At 60.5% G+C, this 19,875-nt stretch overlaps 1 protein-coding gene across 3 annotated transcripts; it reads left to right on the top strand.

Annotated features, from left to right (window-relative positions):
• Nucleotides 1-445: 445 nt before the first annotated feature.
• LOC128333739 (FXYD domain-containing ion transport regulator 6-like) lies at nucleotides 446-16,679 on the top strand. Of its 3 annotated transcripts, none has more exons than XM_053269653.1 (8): nucleotides 446-782; nucleotides 11,238-11,300; nucleotides 12,030-12,068; nucleotides 12,170-12,244; nucleotides 12,742-12,778; nucleotides 13,387-13,436; nucleotides 13,809-13,851; nucleotides 15,212-16,679. In XM_053269653.1, the coding sequence occupies exons 2-7, from the start codon at nucleotides 11,243-11,245 to the stop codon at nucleotides 13,835-13,837; spliced, it is 288 nt and encodes a 95-aa protein (XP_053125628.1). In that variant the 5' UTR covers nucleotides 446-782; nucleotides 11,238-11,242; the 3' UTR covers nucleotides 13,838-13,851; nucleotides 15,212-16,679. The 3 variants fall into 3 exon arrangements, with proteins under 3 accessions (XP_053125628.1, XP_053125625.1, XP_053125627.1); XM_053269650.1 differs by having other exon boundaries at nucleotides 649-782; nucleotides 11,241-11,300; XM_053269652.1 differs by having other exon boundaries at nucleotides 650-782; nucleotides 13,815-13,851.
• Nucleotides 16,680-19,875: the final 3,196 nt, after the last annotated feature.

Here is a 19,875-nt window from a genome sequence, read left to right on the forward strand (position 1 = left end):
CTGACCAGCTTCCCAGCGACCACAGGAGCCCCTGGCCAGGGGGAGGCCTTGGCCACCAGGAGCCTCGCCGCCGCCGCCGCAGCCGCCCTCGTGATCCCGGCGCGCAGGAAGAATCCTGTCCCGCGGGGCGCCTGTTGCGTCTTTCCAGCCTCAAGGCGGCGGCGGAGCGAGCGCCGTTTCTGAAGCACCCGGCCCAGTTCAGCTCCGCAAGGAGTGAGTGGGCCGCCTCCGCCGCCGCCTCGCGGACTCTGGACGGAGGGCCTCGTCCACGGGCTGCTCCAGCGAGGAAGATGGCCGTTCCTCCCGCCGGGTGGTCGTTCTGCACGAGGCACGCTCCGGCATCCCCCGCCCCGCGCGGTCGGAGCAGGCGACGTGTGGAGAGAGCGCTGCTGCTGCTGCTGAGCCCTCCGCCAGGAGCCCCCGCCCGTCAGCCCGCCCACCCCGCCGCCGTAGCTGCCGCTGCCGCTGCTGCGCGCCTGCCTCGCCTCGCCTCGCCTCGCCCCCTCCTCCCGCCGTCCATCTCGCTCTGCCAGCGCCGCCTCTCCGGCTCGCTCGCTCGCAGCCGCGCCATGCCCGAGCCCGCGGCGGCACGCCCAGCCCCTGCCAGCCACGAGGGGACGCGGGCTTGAGCGGCGGCGGAGCGCCCAGAGAGAGGACGGCAGCGGGAGCCCAGCCCAGCCCAGCCCAGCCGCGAGCGCTTCCCCTGCCCAGCCCACGCCGTCAGACGGGGCGCCCCGCGCCTGACGCCCGACAGCCCGGGGAGCGCCCTCGCAGCCTGCCCGGTAAGCGGGGCCCCGAGCGGGAGAAGGTTGCACTGGCAGGCAGCCAGGGCCAGGCTGAGCCGGCGGATGGTCCCACTCCCCGGCGGGCCGCGGAGTGAGAGGAGGCTCCCCGCCCAGTCCAGCCCGTCGGGTGGAGACGTGACCTGGCTGGGAGCGAAACGCCCGGGCCGGAAGGACCAGGCCCCCTTCCCCCTCGCGACATGCCGCCGCCCCCAGGAACGGGCTACCCCCGCCCCGCGCCGCAGCTCTCTCCTCCACGTCGCCCTCCCCCGTGTCTGGGCATTTGCCAGAGCGACCGGACTGGGCCCTGTGATTCACCCCCACCCGTCAGGGGCCTGCCGCACAGGTTCCCCACCCAGTCCCGAGTCCCGACCTGCCGTGGGTGGGCAAACACCCTCCCGCCCTCCTGACTCGGACGAGGGGCGCGCTTTGCGCCCACCCTGAACCCGCACTGGGCCCGGCCCTCCTGACTGCCCCCTTCCCAGGTATCAGAGCGGGGCTCAGCCCTGAAACCAGTTTAAGATTCTGGGGATCGGTTCTGCACAAATAAGGAACTCGGGGAGATGGCTGTTGTTGCTCAGGGGTCTAGCCTACCTTCCTTTTTAGACGGAAAAGGAAGCCCTCTGGGGACAGGCAAGCATCTTATTTATTTATGACTAATTTTTCTGTGAGAACTGCAGTGGCAACGCCGTATATACATAGTAGTGGTAGTAGTCGTAGTGAGGAGGAGGAGGAGGAGGAGTCCTCTGAGCGCGTGCAGAGTGCCCCCCTCGCTTCTGGAGCCCAACATTAGCTCCGCTGACAGCCGCCTGGTATCCAGAGGGCCGGTTTTCGGCGAGCTTCAGCTCCTGAGACTGCCCGCTTTGCGAGGATGCGGAGGCTGAGCCAGCCGGGCGCCTTTCTCTCCCGCGCCGCCTGCAGGCGGCCATTCGTTGGGTAGAGCTGTTTGGCGACTGGCCGGACGCCTGCAGACAGCGCGGGAGAGCGCGGAGCGGCCCGAGCTGTCTCTGCCGGGAAGCAGAGGCAGCTGCTGGCGCCTCGCTCGGCGCCCCGCTGCCAGCAGCCTCCCGCCCCTGCCCCCGCCGCCCGTGCCTGGCGCTCCCGGAGCCCAGCTGCCTGCCTGGCAGTCCGGCGACTTGTTGGCAGCGCCGCCAGCGCACGTGTCCGCCTGCCCGCCCGCCCGCCCGTCTCTCTGCCTGTCTGGCAAATCCTTCCGTCGGCAGCCTGCGATTGGCCGCGCAGTTGCTATGCCAACCACCTGCCTGCATGGCTCTCCTTGCTCGCGGTTGCCTAGTTACCGGCTCCCCGGCCCCGGTCGTCTGGAAGGATGCGCTGTTGCGCCTCACGCACTGGGAGACGGCATCCCATCCGACAGCGGGGGGCGCCTCGCCCGCCCCCGCGCCCCGAGGCCGGGCTCCTGCGCTGCGCTGGCGCCCCGGCGAGCGCTCAGTGGGTCACCCACCCGTGTAGGTGGACTCCGCCCGCCCCCCCTCCCGCGCGCTCCACGCCCTGCTCCCCTCTTCCGACGGGGGCGGCCTTGGAAACGCGTCGCCTTTGCAAAGGCTGCGCTGCTGCTTCGGGATGGCGTCGAGGAGGGAGCGCCCCCCCCCCGCCGCCTAAATTATAATGCGGGAAGAAGCCACAAAGGGGCGGGCGGGGAAGAACTCTTGTTTATCTGGAGCGACAGGAGAGGGAAGGCGGGGCGGGCGGGCGGTCGGGAGGCAGCCTTGGGGCTCTCTCTGGAGCGCTGCTTGGAAGAAACGGGGGCGTCGTCGCTTCGCCCGAGCGAGGCGGGGTGGGGGGTTCCGGGGTGGGCTTCTCAGTCTCCGGGTCTACCACGGGGAGGAGCAGCAGCCCAAGGAGACCTGGCCGAGGAGGCGGCAAGCCGGGGCGGGCTGGCGGCGGCCACCTCGCTCCCCACTCGCAGCCCTTCCCCTACGAAGGAAGGGGCGAACGGCTTCCTTTCGCAGCCTCTTCTGGGCATCCTCTGCCCCCGAGCGCGGGCGGTGCGGGGGGGGGGGCTGCGCAGCTCCTTGCTCTCCTCCACCCCTGGTAAAACAACAGCACACGCGCAGCCAGGCAGGTGACGGGCGGGGGCGGGGAGAGAATGGGTTGCGTCGTGGGGGGAGCACCGTTGGGATTCCTGGCTACGCGGGTGCCGTTGCGGGGTGGGGTGGGGGGAGGTGCGCGCGAGCGCGTGTGTGTGCGCGCGCGCGCCCACGTGCACAAAGTGCAGCCTGCCAGCCCGGGCTGGCGCGGGAGCCGCTGTCTGCGGTGCTCCTGGAAGAGCCGCCTGCGCTGGTTGCCATTTTGTCGCGCGGCGGTCCGGCGGCAGCGGAGGCTTGGCTGGGAAAGCAGCCTCTTCCCGGGAAGGCGCAGTGGGGCGGCCTGCTGCCTCCGGTTGCTTGTTTGGCAAGCCATTCTTTTCCAGAGCAGGGTATACCGCAGCCGTGTCAATATATACACAAGACAAAACAAAGTGACACAAACAGTTGCCGCAAAGGGAAACAAAAAACATGCAAACAATCCGATCCCTTCCAGGGCTGCTTGCAAAAGAGAAGTCCTGACACAGCGGAGCCAAATGGGTCCCGGGCGGGGCAGGGGGGCTCCACCATATGCGGGCAGCCAGCCCCCTCCCACCCCCCTCCTGAGAAATGGCCTCTGTGGCCTTCCTGGCGGTTGCAGGTCAGGACAAACAGAATCTCCCCTCAGAGGAGGCTGCCACCCGCATCTCATCCCTGCCTGCCTGCCTGTAGCCCTGCAAGAACCACAGCCAAGAGGCAGAGAACATCAGAACAGCCCTGCTGGGTCAGGCCCAGGGAGGCCCATCTAGTCCAGCATCCTGTTCCACACAGTGGCCCACCAGATGCCGCCTCTGAGAAGCCCACAGGCAAGAGTCAAGAACATGCCCTCCCTCCTGCTGCTGTTGCTCCCCTGCAACTGGGATTGAGAGGCATCTTGCCTCTGAGGCGGGAGGTGGCCTATAGCAGTCAAGACTAGTAGCCACTGATGGACCTGTCCTCCATGACTTTGTCTAAGCCCCTTTTAAAGCCATCCAAATTAGTGGCCATCACTACAACCTATGGCAGAGACTTCCATAAATTAATTATGCACCGTCTGAAAAAGTATTTCCTTCTGTTGGTCTTAAATTTCCCAGCCTTCAGTTTCATGAGATGTGCCCTGGTTCTAGTGTGAGAGAGGGAGAAAAATTTCTCTCTTTTCACTCTCTCCACTCCATGCATAACTGTATACACCTCGATCATCTCTCCCTGTACAGCCCCAGATGCTGTCGCTTAGCCTCCTAAGGAAGGTGCTCCAGGCCCCTGATCCTCTTGGTTGCCCCCTTTCTTCTGCACCTTTTCCAGTTCTACAGTGTCCTTCTGCACCGGTCCCAGTACAGATCCCTGGGGGACCCCACTTCTTACTTCCCTCCATTGTGAAACCTCTCCATTGACCCCTACCCTCTGTTCCCTGTCCTTCAACCAGTTAGCAATCCACACATGAACTTGCCCCCTTATCCCATGACTGCTAAGATGCCACTAGCCAAGCTTGGCAACTTTCAGAGTTCTAGAGACTTGCAGGGGAAGGGGGATATGATGGGCTGGCTCTTCTTCTTCGATGAACAAGCAACCCAACAGCCAGTCTCCTGGGACTTTAAGCAAAGCCTGTTGCTGGCTCCTTTATCTTCCTATTATTCTTTCCTCTCTGGTGGGCGAAAGAGAGGGAGGCGATTATGTCTTCCAGATAAAGCAAGGCAACCCTAACTTCAAACCTATCCTGTCTGAAATGTATGTCTCTAATGGATCTATATAAAAAGAATTTGGAGGTTCTTGCTTTCGATTTATGGGCAACCAAACAGACACAGCCTGGGAACCGGGCCAGCTCCAAAGAGTAAAGACGCTTCACCGCTCCATAGTCCTCTATAGTGCCAGGTTTTGTGTCCTGTTGGTTGCTTATTTTGTGTGTGATCTTTTCGAGTGGGGGTGAGCGACACTAGTATTGGAAGGAGAGGTCCCCTGCGTAAGTTATTTGGACAGGTTTGTGGTTTTTATGGTCTAATTTTCAAACCTGACAAAGGATCCCCTCAAGTAAATGTTGCCCAGGACTGCAGCCAATTCTATCTTCTGTCTATCTCTTTATTTCTCCTAGGAGTACCCGTCGCTAATCCCTTGTGTGGCAGCTCTCGCGAGAGCTTGCGAGCAGCTGGTGCCCTTCCCCGGGCCGGCCGGCAGGGAGGGAGAGTGCCAGCCGGCCAGTGGGAAAGAGAGGATGAACTAGGGCCGCAAATGCTCTGTGCCAGGCCAGCTAGTTGGTTTTATTTCAGGGAAAGCCTTAAGGAACATTTTTGGGCTTATTCACAAGTAACTGCTCTGTGCATAGGACTGTAGCCCAAGGACATATCCCAGAAATGTTTATATTGTGAGAAAGGGAGAAATAAGGCTTGCTTAAAAAAAAAAAAAAGTATGTACATGCATATTTGTGAGAAGAAAGGAGACTAGTGCACTCTGTGTATGGCCAAATGCACTGTGGTCTTTTCAAGTGGTGTTGGACTTGAGTGTATATGCAGGTGCTACCTGCAAATCGGTGCTCGACTCCATACACACACACACACACTCCAGTGGATCTTCTTAGCCTAGTCCTGCATGGAGTGGGACGGAGAGGGCGGAGATTGCAAGGAGAGGGAGAAGTGGAGGCAGTGCTGACAGAAGATGGGATGGAGCTCCCGAGGGAAGGGGAGGCAGGGAGAGAGAGCGGGGGCTACTTTCCACACTGGCCTCCACAACTAACCAGTCTAAGGGCAGGATTCCTTTACTCACAGTCAACCAAGGGGCAGATTTAGCACTAAATCAGCACTAAACAGCCAGCTTCCCGATGCTGGTGTGAATGATGGAAATTTGGGTTGAGACAACTTTACCGATTGCAGAAAACCATGGGCTGCTGCTGACCCTTCCCCTTCTTCTGGACTTAGGGTCGGACCTGCTATTAGTCCAGCTCCTCGTCCAGTCTAGTTAGCTCTGTCTGCCTCCCTCCCCCCCCCACCCCTGCCAGCCCCAAGAGGCAGCTGCCGCAGCAATGTTTGTAGGGACTGCCTTGCAGGCAGAGGTTGGAGCAGGGAGGCTGAGAGAACTCCCTGTCACTACAGAAGCCAAAGCAAGCGAGGTCTCTGCCTGTGTTCACACATGAATCCCCTTTCCCCTTGAGGAGGCAGAGCTGTGCAGGGAAGGCTCCAGGGCAGCAGCAGGATTTGGCCCGGTCTGATGTGCAGGAGATGCCCTCAGGCCCCCGAGGAGGAGAAGAGAAGAGGAACTGGCAGGCCTGTCAAGTCTGGGGAAGGCAGCGGCAGACCCCCTCAGACGGCCTTCGCTTCTCTTCCAGCATTTAGCAAATTATTTGCCACATCGCTGAGCTGAATGTTCCTCTGGCTTAGAAGGCAGGAAAGGCAGGTGGGAGATGCATGATGCCCATCTTAAGGAGCCGGCAGCTGGCAAGGACGGACTCATCTGGCCTCTTCTCAGGGGCGTAGCTAGGGGAGAGGCGGGGGCCCGTGTTCATCCCTCTCCCTGACAGCCCCCCCCCCCCGAGTGAGGGAGACAATGAAGGAAACAGGGAGGGCCGGAGCTGGAGCTGGGGGCCTGTGAACCCTTTTGCTCAGTTATCGCTGTGCCCCCACTGCCTCTTCTCCCTTCCAGGCCTTCTGCTGTGGGCATCTGAGCCTGTGTGGTGGAGGGTGGAGGACCCCTCCCCCTCCTCTGGCCCGGCTTCCCCCTTCTGGCTCCTAGAGGGGCTCTTTGGGGTGTCGGGAGCTCCGCTAGCACCGTCCGGGCGCTTCCAGCAGGCAGCCTCTTCACTCGGATGCCCCACGTGGTGGCAGGTCGGCCACCCCACCCTGAGGCACAAGGGACCCCCTCAGTCAGTCCACAGCTTGGCCCTCAACTAGCCAAGCTGGTCTGGGAGGGGGAGCAGCCTCCCTCTCTCCTGGGGGCGGAATGTGCAGACTCCCTCACAAAAAGCCATGCCGGTTGCATGGCTGGTAATTCCAAAGAGAAGGAGGCCAAGGCTGGAGAGACGGGGAGGTGAGCATAAATGTTTCAAATATGTGTCCTCCCCTTCAGATTAAAACCCAGTGCTAAGTGCATTGTCCTCAGCTGGGGGAGCAATTTCGGGAAGAGCGAACGTCTGGATCAGGGCTGCTCAACTTCAGCCCTCCTGCAGATGTTGGCCTACAACTCCCATAATTCCTGGATATTGGCCACTGTGGCTGGGGATTGTGGGAGCTGTAGTCCAAAAACATCTGGGGGGCAAAAGCTGAGCAAGCCTGCCCTGGACACACGCAAAGGGTCCGTTCCCCTAAAGGAGAGTCCGGGCTGTCCTCCCTTCACAGGGCTCCAAGGGGCCCAGGATCGCCCAGAAGAGCCCAGGGCGGAGGGCTAGAGCGAGTGGGGCAGCCAAGGGGAGGGCCGGGCAATCTGAGGCGCCCTCCTTTTCCTGTGGGCCCCTGGCGATAACCCCACCCTGCCCCACCCACGGGCTCAAGTGACCAGCAACCGGGCCCTGGAGCGGGGCCTGCTTTAGTGTCTCCATGTGGCCCCACGACCTCTTTGGCCACTCGGGGCATGGAAGCGCCTTCCTGATGCCCTCCCTGTGGACATGTGGGAGTAGCGGCTGCCAGCCACGGCCACGGCCACGCTGGCTTAGGGCGTGGCTCGGCTCGGGTGGCTGCGTTCCTTCCCGGAGCCTCTTTCTCTCTGCACGGACGAGGCTGCTCTCCACCAGCCCCACCGAGAAACAAAGCCGTCCTCTCCAGCGTCCTTCCAGCCAGACTCTGCAGCAGGTGGCCACACCGGCCCTTGGCCGGAAGGGTCCTTCTGGCTCGCCTGCGGAGCCTGGCACCCCTCTGGCAAGTGTGGCGCCTCCGGTCTTGGGCTGGGCAGTGGGGCAGGGAAGGCCTCCCCGTGGCCAGGGCCCTGCGGTGCATGCTGGCTGCCGCAGTGGGGTCCCTGAGCTGCCCCACAGAGCCTTTGCCCGAGCAGGGTGGAAGCTGGCCACAGGCTCTGAGGCAGACCAACTGCCCCCTCGGGGCTGGAGGGAGACCAAGCAGGAGGCTGGGGTGTCAGGCCAGGAGGGAAGGCTTCCCCCTGCGCTGCGGGGCCTTCCTGGCCAGCACCCCACCCCCACCCCCACCTGTGGAGCCTCTCTGCCATTCTGCTCCGGGGCACCCCGGCAGTGGCCCGGCCCCGAACCGCCCTTGGTCTTCCTGGCTGGCTATCTGGGAGGGCCCGCTGGCTCCTGTTTGCCACAGGAGTGGACGGCAAGCGGTCTGTGCAGGGGGGCCCAGGCAAGGGCCCCTTTGGAAGCGGATGGAGGCCCTGTGGGGTGAGAACCCCCTCTGGCCTGAAGCCCCTCTGCCTTGCCTGCCCAGAGCGGCCTTTCTTGCCTTTCTGGTGGGGTGCGATTGGCTGGATTGCCCCAGCGAGGGGGGCGGGGAGGCGGAGCTGCTCCCTCGTGGCCTGTGGCTCTTCTCAGACGAGCCGGCCAGGAACCGTCCGAGGTGTTTTTGGCCCAAGTGGGAATGGCTTGCAGAGCTCTCTGGGCCGGGGTGCTGAGCCGCCTCCGGTTCTGAGCTGCTGCCCCACGGGGCCGGAGGAGGGGGAGCCCAGCATGGCAGCCCTTCCCTCCCCAGAGCTGGCTGGGCCTGAGGGCCGGGCTGTCACCAGGTGCCGGCTGGCGGGTCAGAGGGGTGTGGCACGCTTGGCTTGCGTCTCCACTCTGGCATCGGGCTGCTTGACTTGTGCCAGCCCCACAGGATTTGTGGCCTCCCCGTGCCCCGGATGCCATGCCGCCAGACCGCCAGGCCTGCCCGGCCTCCAAGCGGGAAGGGGCCTAGGCCCTCTGAGGCCAGGGTGATCCGTCAGGCTGGGGCTGCAGTGCCTCTTCTCAGCCCCCCAGCGGCAGATTCCAGCATCCCCCTTAAGGAGTCTGATGCCGAGCGGGAGGGTGGGGGGGCTGCCTCGCCATGCGCTGGTGACCCTAACCCTAACCCTAGCCCTAACCCTAACCCTAACCCTAGCCCCCTGCCATGCAGGCAGTGGGGGGAGGCAGGCTCAACCCATGCCATGGCACCCTTTCCCAGAGTGGGAGCCCCAGGCCAGGAAGGGCTCCGCCCCCTGGAGGGGGCCCAGAGAGCTTGGTCCTCCCCTCCGCTAGCGCCCCCCCCCCGGGATGGATGGATGGACTGTGCCTGGGAAAGCCTCCCCTCTGGAGGGACCGTGGGCCTGGGCTTTGCTCTGCCAGCCCCTTGGGTGACTGGGGCGGGATTCTGGGCCAGGCTGGCTGATGGCTGGCCTCACGCTTCAGGAGAGAGGGGCTGGGGGGGGGCTGCCCTGGACTTGGGGAGGGGGAGGGGGTTCAAGTCGTCAGGACTGCAAGAGGCACTGGCCAGATAATTCTGGCAGCAGGAGGGAGAGCGCCAGGCAGGAAACACCCGCTGCTGGGGAGCGGTGGCTGTGGCCTCCTCTGGGCCCTCGCAGTGTGGTGAGGTTTCCCAGGGGACCCCCAGCCAGAGGCACTTCTGGGCCAAGTCCAGGGCCTCCACCCCCCCTGGCGCCCCCCCACCCCCCCCCCCCGCCACAATCCTCTTCAGTCTGCCCCAGCTGGTGTGCTTGGTGTGCTTCGCCGCCAGCCCACGCCAGGTGGCTGAGCGTGACTGTGACCTGTGCCGGGCGGCTGAACATGACCTCCCCTTGAGAGACTGAGGAAAATGCAACACGTGGGCTGGGAGTCTGTGAAGCTGTGGGTTGAAATGTTTCTGCTGCTGCATATTTGCATCAATGGACCTGTTTTATTATCGCCTTACCTTCTTGTGAGGTCAGCTGCTGGTTGTGCCCTCACGAACCCACGTGCTCAAAGTACTGCGTGTGTCACGGTGTGTGTGTGTGTGTGTGTGTGTGTGTGTGTGTAGGGGGATGATGCCTCCCTTGCAGGGGGGCCCTCCAAAGGCCTTTCGGTCCAGGGTCCAAAATGACCGAGGAGGTGCAGCTCTGCACCCAACACCCGGCTGGCTGCATGCCGTAGAGTGCCGGACTCCCAGGCCCCGCCTGCCTTCAGCTACTGCGGCAAAGGTCCCCATTGTTCTGCTGTCCTTGGCCTGCTTGGCTAATATCAGTCATTAATGGGGGGGGGGAGGCGGGGGCTGAGCTGCCCTGCAAAGGTCTCTCGGTGCCTCTGCTCTGCCTGCCCCCAGGGAGCTGCTTGTTTGCTGGGTGCCGCTGCAGGGAAGCCAGCCTCCTCCCGGGCTGCTGCCTCACCCTGACGCTCCCCTTCAGAGGCACCTGTGGAGCACCTGGGCAGAGGAGGGCAGCTGGGCTCTGCTGGTCTGTGGCAGCCCTTTCTCCCTTTCTGCTCCACAGGCAGGGGGGCCACCGCCCCCCCCGCCTAGCAAAGGAGGGGCCATGTTGTGGTCTGGTGCCACCGCCCCCACGTTAGGGTTCGGGGGAAACTCTGTGCATGCTCAGAGGCACCTTTCCTTGCCAGGGAAGACCACTAAATGGGGAGAGGGCGGTTGGGCAGGAAGCTTGCGATAACCAGCCTGTGTGTTGCCCTGGGTGGGGTGGGGGGCATGCCTGGGGGGCTGGCCAGAGCCTCTAGGAGGTCTGGAGCAAGTCCCATGAGGAAGTCGGCAGTGAGAGCAGCAGCAGCAGCAGGAAGGCTCTCCTTGGGGAGGCGGCCAGGAGGAGCCGCTCTGTGGGCCTGGGAAGCGGGGAAGAAGCCCGGAGAGTTCCCCTCCGCAAGCAGCAGCTTCAGGGCTGTGATTTGGCCAGGTCTCCCGTGGGGGGGGGGGGTCCCCGCTGCTGCTTCATCCCAGCCCTCCCCCCCACCCCGCTGCTCTCATGGTTGCCTTTGGGCAGCCCATGTGGCTCAGTCTGGGCGGGGGGGGGCAGCGTGGAGGAGAGCCCAAAGGGGCATCCGTCCAGGGTGCAGCATCGGCAGCTGTGGAAAAGGCGAGTCCCACGTGGGACGCGAGGGACTGGTAGCCGAGCCCAGCCAGGAGGACCACCGCCCTGCCCTGCCCTGCAACAGAGCCCAGTTCTGGCCACGGCATCCCTGCAAGGAGAGCGCGGAGCTTCCTGGGGCGGCCGGGGCGGCCAAAGGCACCCAGGAAAGGCCTCCGGGGGTGGGGGTGGGAGCAGCGTCTGTTCGAGGAAAGGGGCCTCGGGGCTGTGACGATGCCCAGAAAGAACGGTTAGCGCTGAAATGTGGGGCTATTGGATGAAGCCGGATGGCTAGTAGGCCAGCCAGCAAGGGGGAGGCAGTCTCCACACAGAGAGCTGCTTGGCCCCCAGATGTGGCCTCCACAGGGGCAGGGCGGGTGGGGCTCGGTGGGCCGGCTGCTGGCAGGCTCTTTCGGGGCCTCGCCTCTGTGGTCTCACCCCTCCCTCTGCTTCTCCTGTCCCCCAGCAGCCATGGAAGCGGAGCTGATGTTCCTCTGTTCTCTGCTGGTCCCCGTGATCCTAGCAGACGGTACGTACCGGTGCTTTTGGCCCGAGCCTTTGTCTAAGGCCACTGCCTCACCTAGCTGGGGGCGGAGGGGGGGAGGGAGAGTGGGAGAGCAAGGGCAGTCATGAGCCAGGGTGGGGGGTGTCACAGGAGGCCGCTTGGGGGGCTCCTCTTTCTCCCTCCCTGCCATTCGCCAGGGAATCGTGCAGCTCTACCTGATGAATGGCCAGCTGCAGGCTACTGAGTGAGGTTGAGTCCCAATTTGAGGGCCCCTCCAGATCGCAGACTGCTTCAGCCTGTCTTTGGGAGCGAGCAGAAGATCCCCCCTCCTGGTGCTTCTCGGTAGGATGGATGAGCCGCCATGGTCCAAGGCATCCTCCGGCTCTGCAGCCCATTCGGATGATTCCGGGCTTCCTGCGGGGTTTTCCTTGGGCATAATCGACACGCGGTTGGGGTTGGCAGCCTGAAGGCGGGCCAGGCGAGAGGCCTCCCTCCAGCAAGGGGGCAGCAGGACACCATCCCGGGCCCCTTGGCTTCTCTCTCCCCGAGACCAAGAGAGCAGCAGCTGCCTCGTGCTCTGCCAAGCCAGAAGGTTTCAGGGGCTGCCCAGAGAGCTCCTCCTGGCCGCCTGAGTGTGCCTGATGGCCCAGAATCAGCCTTTCGGGGTGGGTGGGGGGGTGGGGGGGCAGCTTCTCCTGGGGTTTTCTGCGCTCCACTGTTCTATGTTGATCGATTCTTCTCTGTACTTCCCAGCAACTGATAAAGAGAAGGAAAAGGACCCCTTTAACTACGGTGAGCATCCAGTGCCTTTCCGTGAGCACCTCTGTTTTTCTGAAGGCTGCTGCTCTGTGGAAGTGCAACCTCCCTTTTCTCCTCCCTTTTCTCTCTCCCAGACTACCAGACCCTACGGATCGGGGGCCTGGTGTTTGCCGTGGTCTTCTTCACGGTTGGAATTCTCCTTATCCTGAGTAAGAGGCCACGTCTGCCTAAGAGCTGGTCTTGTGAAATCAGCCACAGTGCCGCCTCCCTTCGTGGGCCCCCCCACTGTGATTAGCACACACATTGGCAGCCCCCCCCCCAGCTGCCTCTCCTTGGAAGGGCACTCTGCCAAGCCCTAGACGGAGGCCCCTGGCCCTGCCTGGCCCCCCCCCCGGTGGCCCCCGGTGGCCATCTGGCACTTCCTCTGCTAGACAGCATCACGAGTCTCCTTTGCTGCCACCCACACACCGTGGGAGGCTGTAGCCTCTTCTGCCCCCCAGGGGCCCATCCTGCCGGCCCAAGAGTTCTCCAGGGAGGCCGCTGGGGTGGGGTGGGGTGGGGTGGGGAGGGCGGCAGCAGCAGCAGCACAGCCTTGGCCATTGGGAGGGTCCTCCCTGCCCAGTTTCTAGGGCGCCTCTTGGTCAGGGCGAGAGGAGCAAGGAGGTGGTGCTGCAAATTCCTGGCTTGTGTGTGTTTCTCCCTCCAGGCAGGAGATGCCGGTGCAGCTTCAACCAGAAGCCAAGGTACGTCCAGAGTGCTGAGGGAGCAGCTGCCCAGGGGGCCCCTCCCTCCCCACCTCCCTTGCATATTATTATTGGCTTTCCTTCTTCAAGGAACTTCCCAGATGGCCAAGAAATGGCTCCAGCAGATTCTAGCGCAAAGGGGCCAACCAAGCCGCTGCCCCCTTTCCCTGGTGGCCCAAGTCGTGTTTGTGTGAATGAAAAAGCAGTCCTGTCGGCATCGAGGGGGGGGGCAGGGGTGTGGCTTCGCCCCCACCCCCTTATGGCCTCCTCACAATCGCAGCCCCCTGCCCTGGCTGCTCTTTTCTGCTTCCCACTCCAAAGCCGGAGCGTGTCTGTGTGTGTGTGGTTACATGATGTTGGGCCATCTTGGACCCTCCTCAGGAGCAACGCGCTTCACTGTATTCATGTCAGAGTTGTGATGGAAGTGAAATGTCAGGCTAGATGCCCAAGAAGTGGCAACCTTGGTCCCATCCTGGCCAAGCAGGCTAGCGCTGGGCCCCTGGGGCTCCTCGCAAGGCCTCCTCCGGCCCGCGGGCTGGCAGGGTGGTGAGTGGGGGCTTCCGTGGGCAGCAGGACAGGAGCTGAACTGGCCGCTGTCGTCCTTGCAGGGCTCCCGGAGATGAGGAGGCACAAGCTGAGAATCTGATTGCCTCCAACGGTAAGACGAGCCTCTTCCTCCCGTTCAACCCCAGCGAGGGGAGATCATGAAGATGAGGGGGAGGGTGGAGCTGGAGGGCCCCCAGGGGTCGGTTGAACCCTTTCGCTCAGTCATAGCGACGGCACCCCTGAGAGGAGGGGGCCACGCTGCTCTGCGGCCGGAGCCCAAGCGTGTGACCTGCAGGGGCCCTGGGCTGGGAGGGGCCCCCTCTCCGACTCCAGGCAGCCCTCGCCTCGCGGCCCCCCCTCCCCACGATGGGGGCACATCCCTGGGTGTCCCTCCCGGTAAGGAAAGGTGTGGGGGCAGGCGGAGAGGCGGGCCTGGGCCAGAAGCGCCCCGCCTTGCTCAGCCATGTGCCCCTTTTGGTTGCAGCAACAGGAGCCCAGAAAGCCGAGAACTGAGCAGAAGTCGTGAGGTGAGCCTTGCTGTGCCGGAGATGTGGGGCTGGGGTGGGGCAGAAGTGCTGCGGTGGTGCCCGGGGGCTGCAGAGGGATGGCCCAGGAAGGCCTCTTGGGTGTCCCAGCTGGACTCTGCCAAAGAGGCCGGGGCATCTCTGAGGCTTCTTCGGAACGGAGCCGTCTCTCTGGGGGATGCCTTGAGCGCTTGTTGGTTCTCTGAGCCCATCTCTGGCCTCCACCGGCACTGACGGTGGCGACATGCTGGAGACCTCGTGGGCCGGTTCTGTGGGGAGAAGACACACCAGGGTGCTGTCCAGATTACTCGCCGCAACAGCGGTAAAATGCTTCAGCTTGGCAAGGTCGCATTGAAAGCGACCCCCAGAATCTCAAGCGCCTACAACGGGGAAATGCAGCTGCTTTTTTGCGATGCACATGCAACGTTGTAGCACTATAACGCAAAGATAAAACCCACCAGAAGGCATCGGAAATGTGAACGGCCCCTTGCTCGCTGTCAGCGCAGGGACGGTGGTGTCACCACACAGGAAGTAGGGAAGCACACTTGGGAGATCCATAGCAACACTCTTGTCGGGTTTAATCTGGAAAGCGCCCAGATGGGCTCCTGGCCCTTCTTCCCAAACAACAGACAATACCAGGGGAACGATGCAAAGGTGAGCTTCTCAAGCTGCCTTCTGCAGAGTCAGACCACTGCTCCAGCTAACACCATCGTGCCTGCTCTGACTGGCAGCGACTCTCCAGGGCAAGAGACTTTCCCCCAGCCGGCTGTCTGAGCTGCCTCCGCAGGAGATGCCAAGGGCTGGACCCGGCCCTTCCGCACACCTAGGCGGTCCTCTGCCACTCCGCTCCAGCCCATCCCCAGACCTTTGCTGTTGAGGGCGCAACGGGGGTCCCCATGGAAGGGAGGTGCAATCCCCTCCGGACACCGAGTTCTTGGAGCTGGAGTTGGCTTTTTCCGCACATACACCCCGAAGACCTGACCTGCTTGACTGTGTTTGTCCCCTCCCCGGCGGCGGCGGCAGCAGCAGCAGTGGGGCAGAGTCTGGCGCCTTCCAAAGAGAAGGAAGCCAGAAGTGTCCCCCCCGCACAAGCGGTGTTTTCCTTGAGCTTGCCTTTCTCTGCAAAGTTGCTTGTGAAGTCCCTTGTAGCTGTGACTGTGCAGCAAAGGCGGGCCCAGCTGTCGCGAGGCGAGATCCGTGGGATCAAAGCGCAGGCGCTCCCTCTCCTCACGTGCCCCCCCCTCTCTCTCGGGAGCATCTGCCGCCTGCTGGCCTGGTGCGCAGCCAGCCAGACGCCACTTGCATGCCCAGCTGTGCTGCTTCCTAGCAGGAGCTGCCCCATTGCGCTTTCCTTCCCCTGCAGATCTAGAGACCAGACAACGGACAAGCGGACCCCAAATGCAAAGGACGACGTGAAGAAAGGCTGAGGCGAAGGCCGCGGGCCTTGCGAGGGGAGGCAGACGGCTGTGCGTCCATGTTGGCCTGTGTCCTCAAGCACCGGTTTTCTCTTTGCAATCCCAATGAGCCCCCCGCCTCCCCCTGCCCCGCCCCGCCAATACTGTCCAGCTGTTTCATGTTCCTCTGTGGTGACCCTTCTCTCCACTTTGATGTTGTTGCGTGAGTCTGTTTCTGGTCCCCAGCCTTGTGCTCTTTTGATGTGATGCACCACCCTTGGAGAAGGACAGAGGAGGTTTCCATCATGGCCTTGGGGGCGGCAGCTTCCCCCAGAGGAGGTCACTCTGCCCTGGTAGTGGGGCGTGGGGGGCGGGTTCTCTTTGTCTCCAGGGCCCCTTTCCGTGAAATTTGAAGCTATTTAAAGCAATGAAATGGGGTGGGGGAGGGGAGGGGAGGGGGGCAGGAACTTGACCTGGAGTCTGCTAGATGTTCAGCCATCCCAGCAGCTGACCCCCCTCCCCTTCCCCTGCCAAGCCCCCTCCCCTCAGCCATCATTGAGCACAGAGGTGTGAGCAGGGGCCTCTCTCCTTCCCCACTCCCATGCCACTGTGAAGGTGCCAAGTTCTCCTTTGGGAGGTGGGGAGGGAGGAGCCCAAAAGGGAAGGGTGGGGAAGCTTCACGGGGGGGGGGCAGCAGCATGGCCTCTGTGGCCTGGTGGACCTTTTCCCTCCATGCTTTGCATAAGCCGCCAGAGAGTTCAGCTGGGGAGCAGGGGACCAATTAGCCTCACGCGAGGTCTACTCAGCCTTGGCGTGCCGGAGCCCATCCCGGTGTGCTGTACATGGTGAGGGGAAGAGAATCTCCCTCCCGCTTTGTCTGGGGTGGAAGCAGCCTCCCAGGGCAGCCCCTCTCTGGGAATTTCAGCACACCAGCCCCAGCCCCACTGAGACCAGGAACCACCCCTAGCCCACCCAGAACATGGCTGGCATCCTGCCCTGGGGGCCACTGAGCATGTGCAGAGGGCAGTCTGGCACAAACACCGGGTCTGGGCCCCTCTCGGCTCCCCGCTCCCACTGCAGGTTGTCCTGTCTGCGATCCTGGCCATGCTGCACAGCGCCAGGCGAAGGAAGAAGTGGCTCTCCCGGCTGCTCCTCTCCTCTCCCCCAAGGGTTGGCTGTGTGCACACCACCCAGTTCTGTGCCTCTCCCTTGTGTCTGTAGTGTGCCCTTGTTGGAACCAACCTTTTGCGACGCCTGGTAGAACACCACCCAATGATGTGACCGTGTACATGTGTCGTGACTCCGAGCGCCCAGCCCACTGTTGTGTTTTCCTCTGAAATAGGCAAGCTGTGCTGCTGTGACAAAGGACTCTCCTGCATTTTGTGTTGTGTCCCGAACCCAAGACAGAGGGGGAAATAAAATATCGTTTCTAGGCCAGTGGCACCGGCTCCTCTCTGGCGGGCCTTGCTGAGCCCGGCCTGCCTCTCTGCTGCCAGGGACCTGCCTTTGTCGGCTTGGCTCACTAGCAAGTCATTCTCTGCCTGGTTGTTGTTATATTTTACATCTAGATGCTGCTTGCCACCACCCTGTGAAGTAGGTGAGGCTGAGGAGATCTGTGACTGGCCCAGAGTCACCCAGCGAGTTTCACGGCTGAAGCGGGATTGGAACTCAGAGTTGCCACCAGCCCAGACCCTTTTCTGGCACACACAGGCAGAGCGCTCGGGAGAGAAGCGGGTCTTCTGTCACTTGCACTGGGGGAGTTGGAGATGGGAGGGAAGAAGGAAGGCTGCTCAGAAATTCTTCCCGAGGAAATGGGACCTCTGGGGAGCAGCGCTGCTGTGAGGTTCTGCTTGTCCTGCTCGCCAGAGATCTCCGGTCACTCGGCCCTGGCCGGCCAGAGGGTTTCTAGACGTCTGCCTGGTGCTTAGCAGTCTCTCCTCTGAAACCAGGAGGGTGCCTGAGAGCAGCAGGCTGTTGCTCCAGGGAGGGCCCCCCAGCACAGACCTTCCAGAGCAGACCCCAGGCTCCCTTCTTTAGTATTCATTTATTTAGCACTGCCCTATATGCAAATCTCTGGGTGGTTTACAATTGCAAAACACAGACAATTAAAACATAAACCCAACTAGATCAGTTTAAAATGTTTAAAATAACTTTAAAACTTGTGGACTAAAAGCCTGATTAAACAGGTATGTTTTCAGATTTTTCTTAACAATATTCAGAGATGGGGAGGCTCTAATTTCATTTGGGAGCACATTCCAAAGTCCTGGGGCAACCCTAGAAAAAGGATGGTTTGGGGTCGCCACCGAATGAGCCAGTGGCAACCACAACTGGACCTCCCCCCCCCCCGATGGTCTTGATAGGTGGCGGGATTCATGAGGAAGAAGAAGGAGGAGGAGGAGGAGGAGGAGAAGTTGTTTCCTTCAATCTCCTGGGCCCAAACCATTCAGGGCTTTATAGGTCATGACCAGCACTTTATATTTAACCTGGAGACATTTATTGGCAGCCAGTGTAGTTCTTTTAGAATGGTAGTAATGAGGTCTCTTTGGGGAGCCCCGAGTCCAACCTGGCTGCTGCATTCTGTACCAATTGCAGTTTCTGGATGGCATACAAAGGCAGCCCTCTATCCACTTCCTCCACACCATGCATCCAAGGCAGGATGTCTGGCAGGGTTGTTGTAGAAGGACTGGTAGATATGATAAATGTTTCTCTGAGGGAGGCCAGGATGCCTTCTTGTCTTAAGGAGGCAATTATTAGACATCTTCTGAAGAAGCCTGCATACGATCCCTCAGAGACAAGCAATTACAGGCTTGTCTCCAACCTTCCATGGCTGGGCAAGGTAATAGAGAGGGTCTCCCAGATCCAGGCAGTCTTGGGGGAAACTGATTATCTAGACCCATTTCAAATTGGCTTTAGCATGTGCTATGCGGTGGAGGCTGCCTTGGTTGGCCTGATGGATGATCTCCAATTGGGAATTGACAGACAAAGTGTTACTCTGTTGATCCTTTTGGATCTCTCAGTGGCTTTCAATACTATCTACCATAGTATCCTTCTGGAGCATCTGAGGGGGTTGGGGGTGGGAGGCACTGCTTTGTGGTGGTTCCACTCCTACCTCTTGGGCAGATTCCATATGGTGTCCCTTGGAGACTGTTGCTCTTCAAAATCTGAACCTTTGTTTGGTGTCCTGCAGGGCTCCATACTGTCCAATGCTTTTTAACATCTACATTAAACTGCTGGGAGAGATCATCAGGAGATTTGGTACAGGGTGTTATCAGTATGCTAATGACACCCAAATCTATTTCTCTGTGTGTAACAATCAAAATGGGCGGGGGGATGATACAAAATCCCTCCTCTAGCCACATGTGAAGAGTCCTAGCTAGGCTGTCACCATCCACTTTTTAATAGGAGCAGATTCAGACTTCCAAGAGAATACTCTGGGAGAGTAAAGTGGAGTAAAGCCCCTCCCTATAAGAAAGACTTGAGCAATCTTAGGCCTCTGGGAGCATGTGACTAGGGTAGGACCCAAAAAGATATGATACTCTTTAACAACAACAATAACAATTGATTAATACTTGGATGATAAGGAAAACTATAGAGGCATCACAATCGCTGCCTCCATTCAAGTATAACCCTTCCCCAGGAACTACAAGACCCATGCAGTTAGATACAAGCACTTGAACAAAAACATATTCCACTTCTAGTTAAACTGGTCCCTCTTCTCCCTACTTAATTCCAGGTAAGGAACTCCCAGATGATTCCCAGCCCAAGGCTGTTAGACTCCCTACAGTAGATGCTGATCAGACCTCCTTCTGAGGCCTCCAGGGAAGAAGCTCTGACACACACCTCCCAAACTCCTCTATAGGCTGTTGTCCAGTAAACCCTGCTACTCACTTTGACTGGGCCACAGGGATTTGATTATCCTGGGCTTCCTTCCTTATTTGGAGATGCCCACCTTCCAAGCAGTTGCTCTAATTAAGGCTGTAGCGAATTAAAGCCTTTGTCTCAGAGCTAGCTCACATGAAGGAAAGAAAATGCTGAATCATTCCTGGCGAGCTGACTGGCTGGGCTTCTCATAAAACTTAATCTTTATTTCAGTAGAATTAAAATGCTGCCACCTTATCGACAGAGCTTGAACCTCCCTGGGCTTGGAGTGGCATCCCAGGGAAAAAACTCTTTATTTTGCTATTGGATAAGTACAGAAACCTTTCACATGTAGGCCTATACACAATGAGAAAACCGATAGCTGCTGAGCACTTGAGGATGCTTTGGCACCAGATAAATCCCTCTTCTGCATGCCCCCTTTCCTGAGTTAAAAACCAACTTTGAGGGGCTTGTAAAAAGAAAAGAACAAAAAAAGTTTTATTCAGTTAGTACAGACTGCTTCCATCTGAGGCTTCTAGCTTTCTTCGATACACTCAAAAATACTTAGTAGGTTACAAAAATAGGTTGTCTTAAAGTAAAGTTGTGCTGTCGAGTCAGTGTCGACTCCTGGCAACCACAGAGCCATGTGGTTTCTTGGGTAGAATACAGGAGGAGTTTACCATTGCCACCTCCCGCACAGTGTGAGATGATGCCTTTCAGCATCTTCCTATAGCACTTACATAGCAATAGCACTTACATTTATATACCGCTCTAT

This window comes from Hemicordylus capensis, chromosome 8, assembly GCF_027244095.1.
Source record: "Hemicordylus capensis ecotype Gifberg chromosome 8, rHemCap1.1.pri, whole genome shotgun sequence".
NCBI classification, from domain to species: Eukaryota; Metazoa; Chordata; class Lepidosauria; order Squamata; family Cordylidae; genus Hemicordylus; species Hemicordylus capensis.

Excerpts from the sequence above, each read along its gene's own strand:
- LOC128333739 (XM_053269653.1), top strand. The coding sequence starts at position 11,243 with ATGGAAGCGGAGCTGATGTTCCTCTGTTCTCTGCTGGTCCCCGTGATC. Across the intron at positions 11,301-12,029 it reads CCCCGTGATCCTAGCAGACG|CAACTGATAAAGAGAAGGAA; the intron begins GTACGTACCGGT and ends TGTACTTCCCAG. Across the intron at positions 12,245-12,741 it reads TGGAATTCTCCTTATCCTGA|GCAGGAGATGCCGGTGCAGC; the intron begins GTAAGAGGCCAC and ends TTCTCCCTCCAG.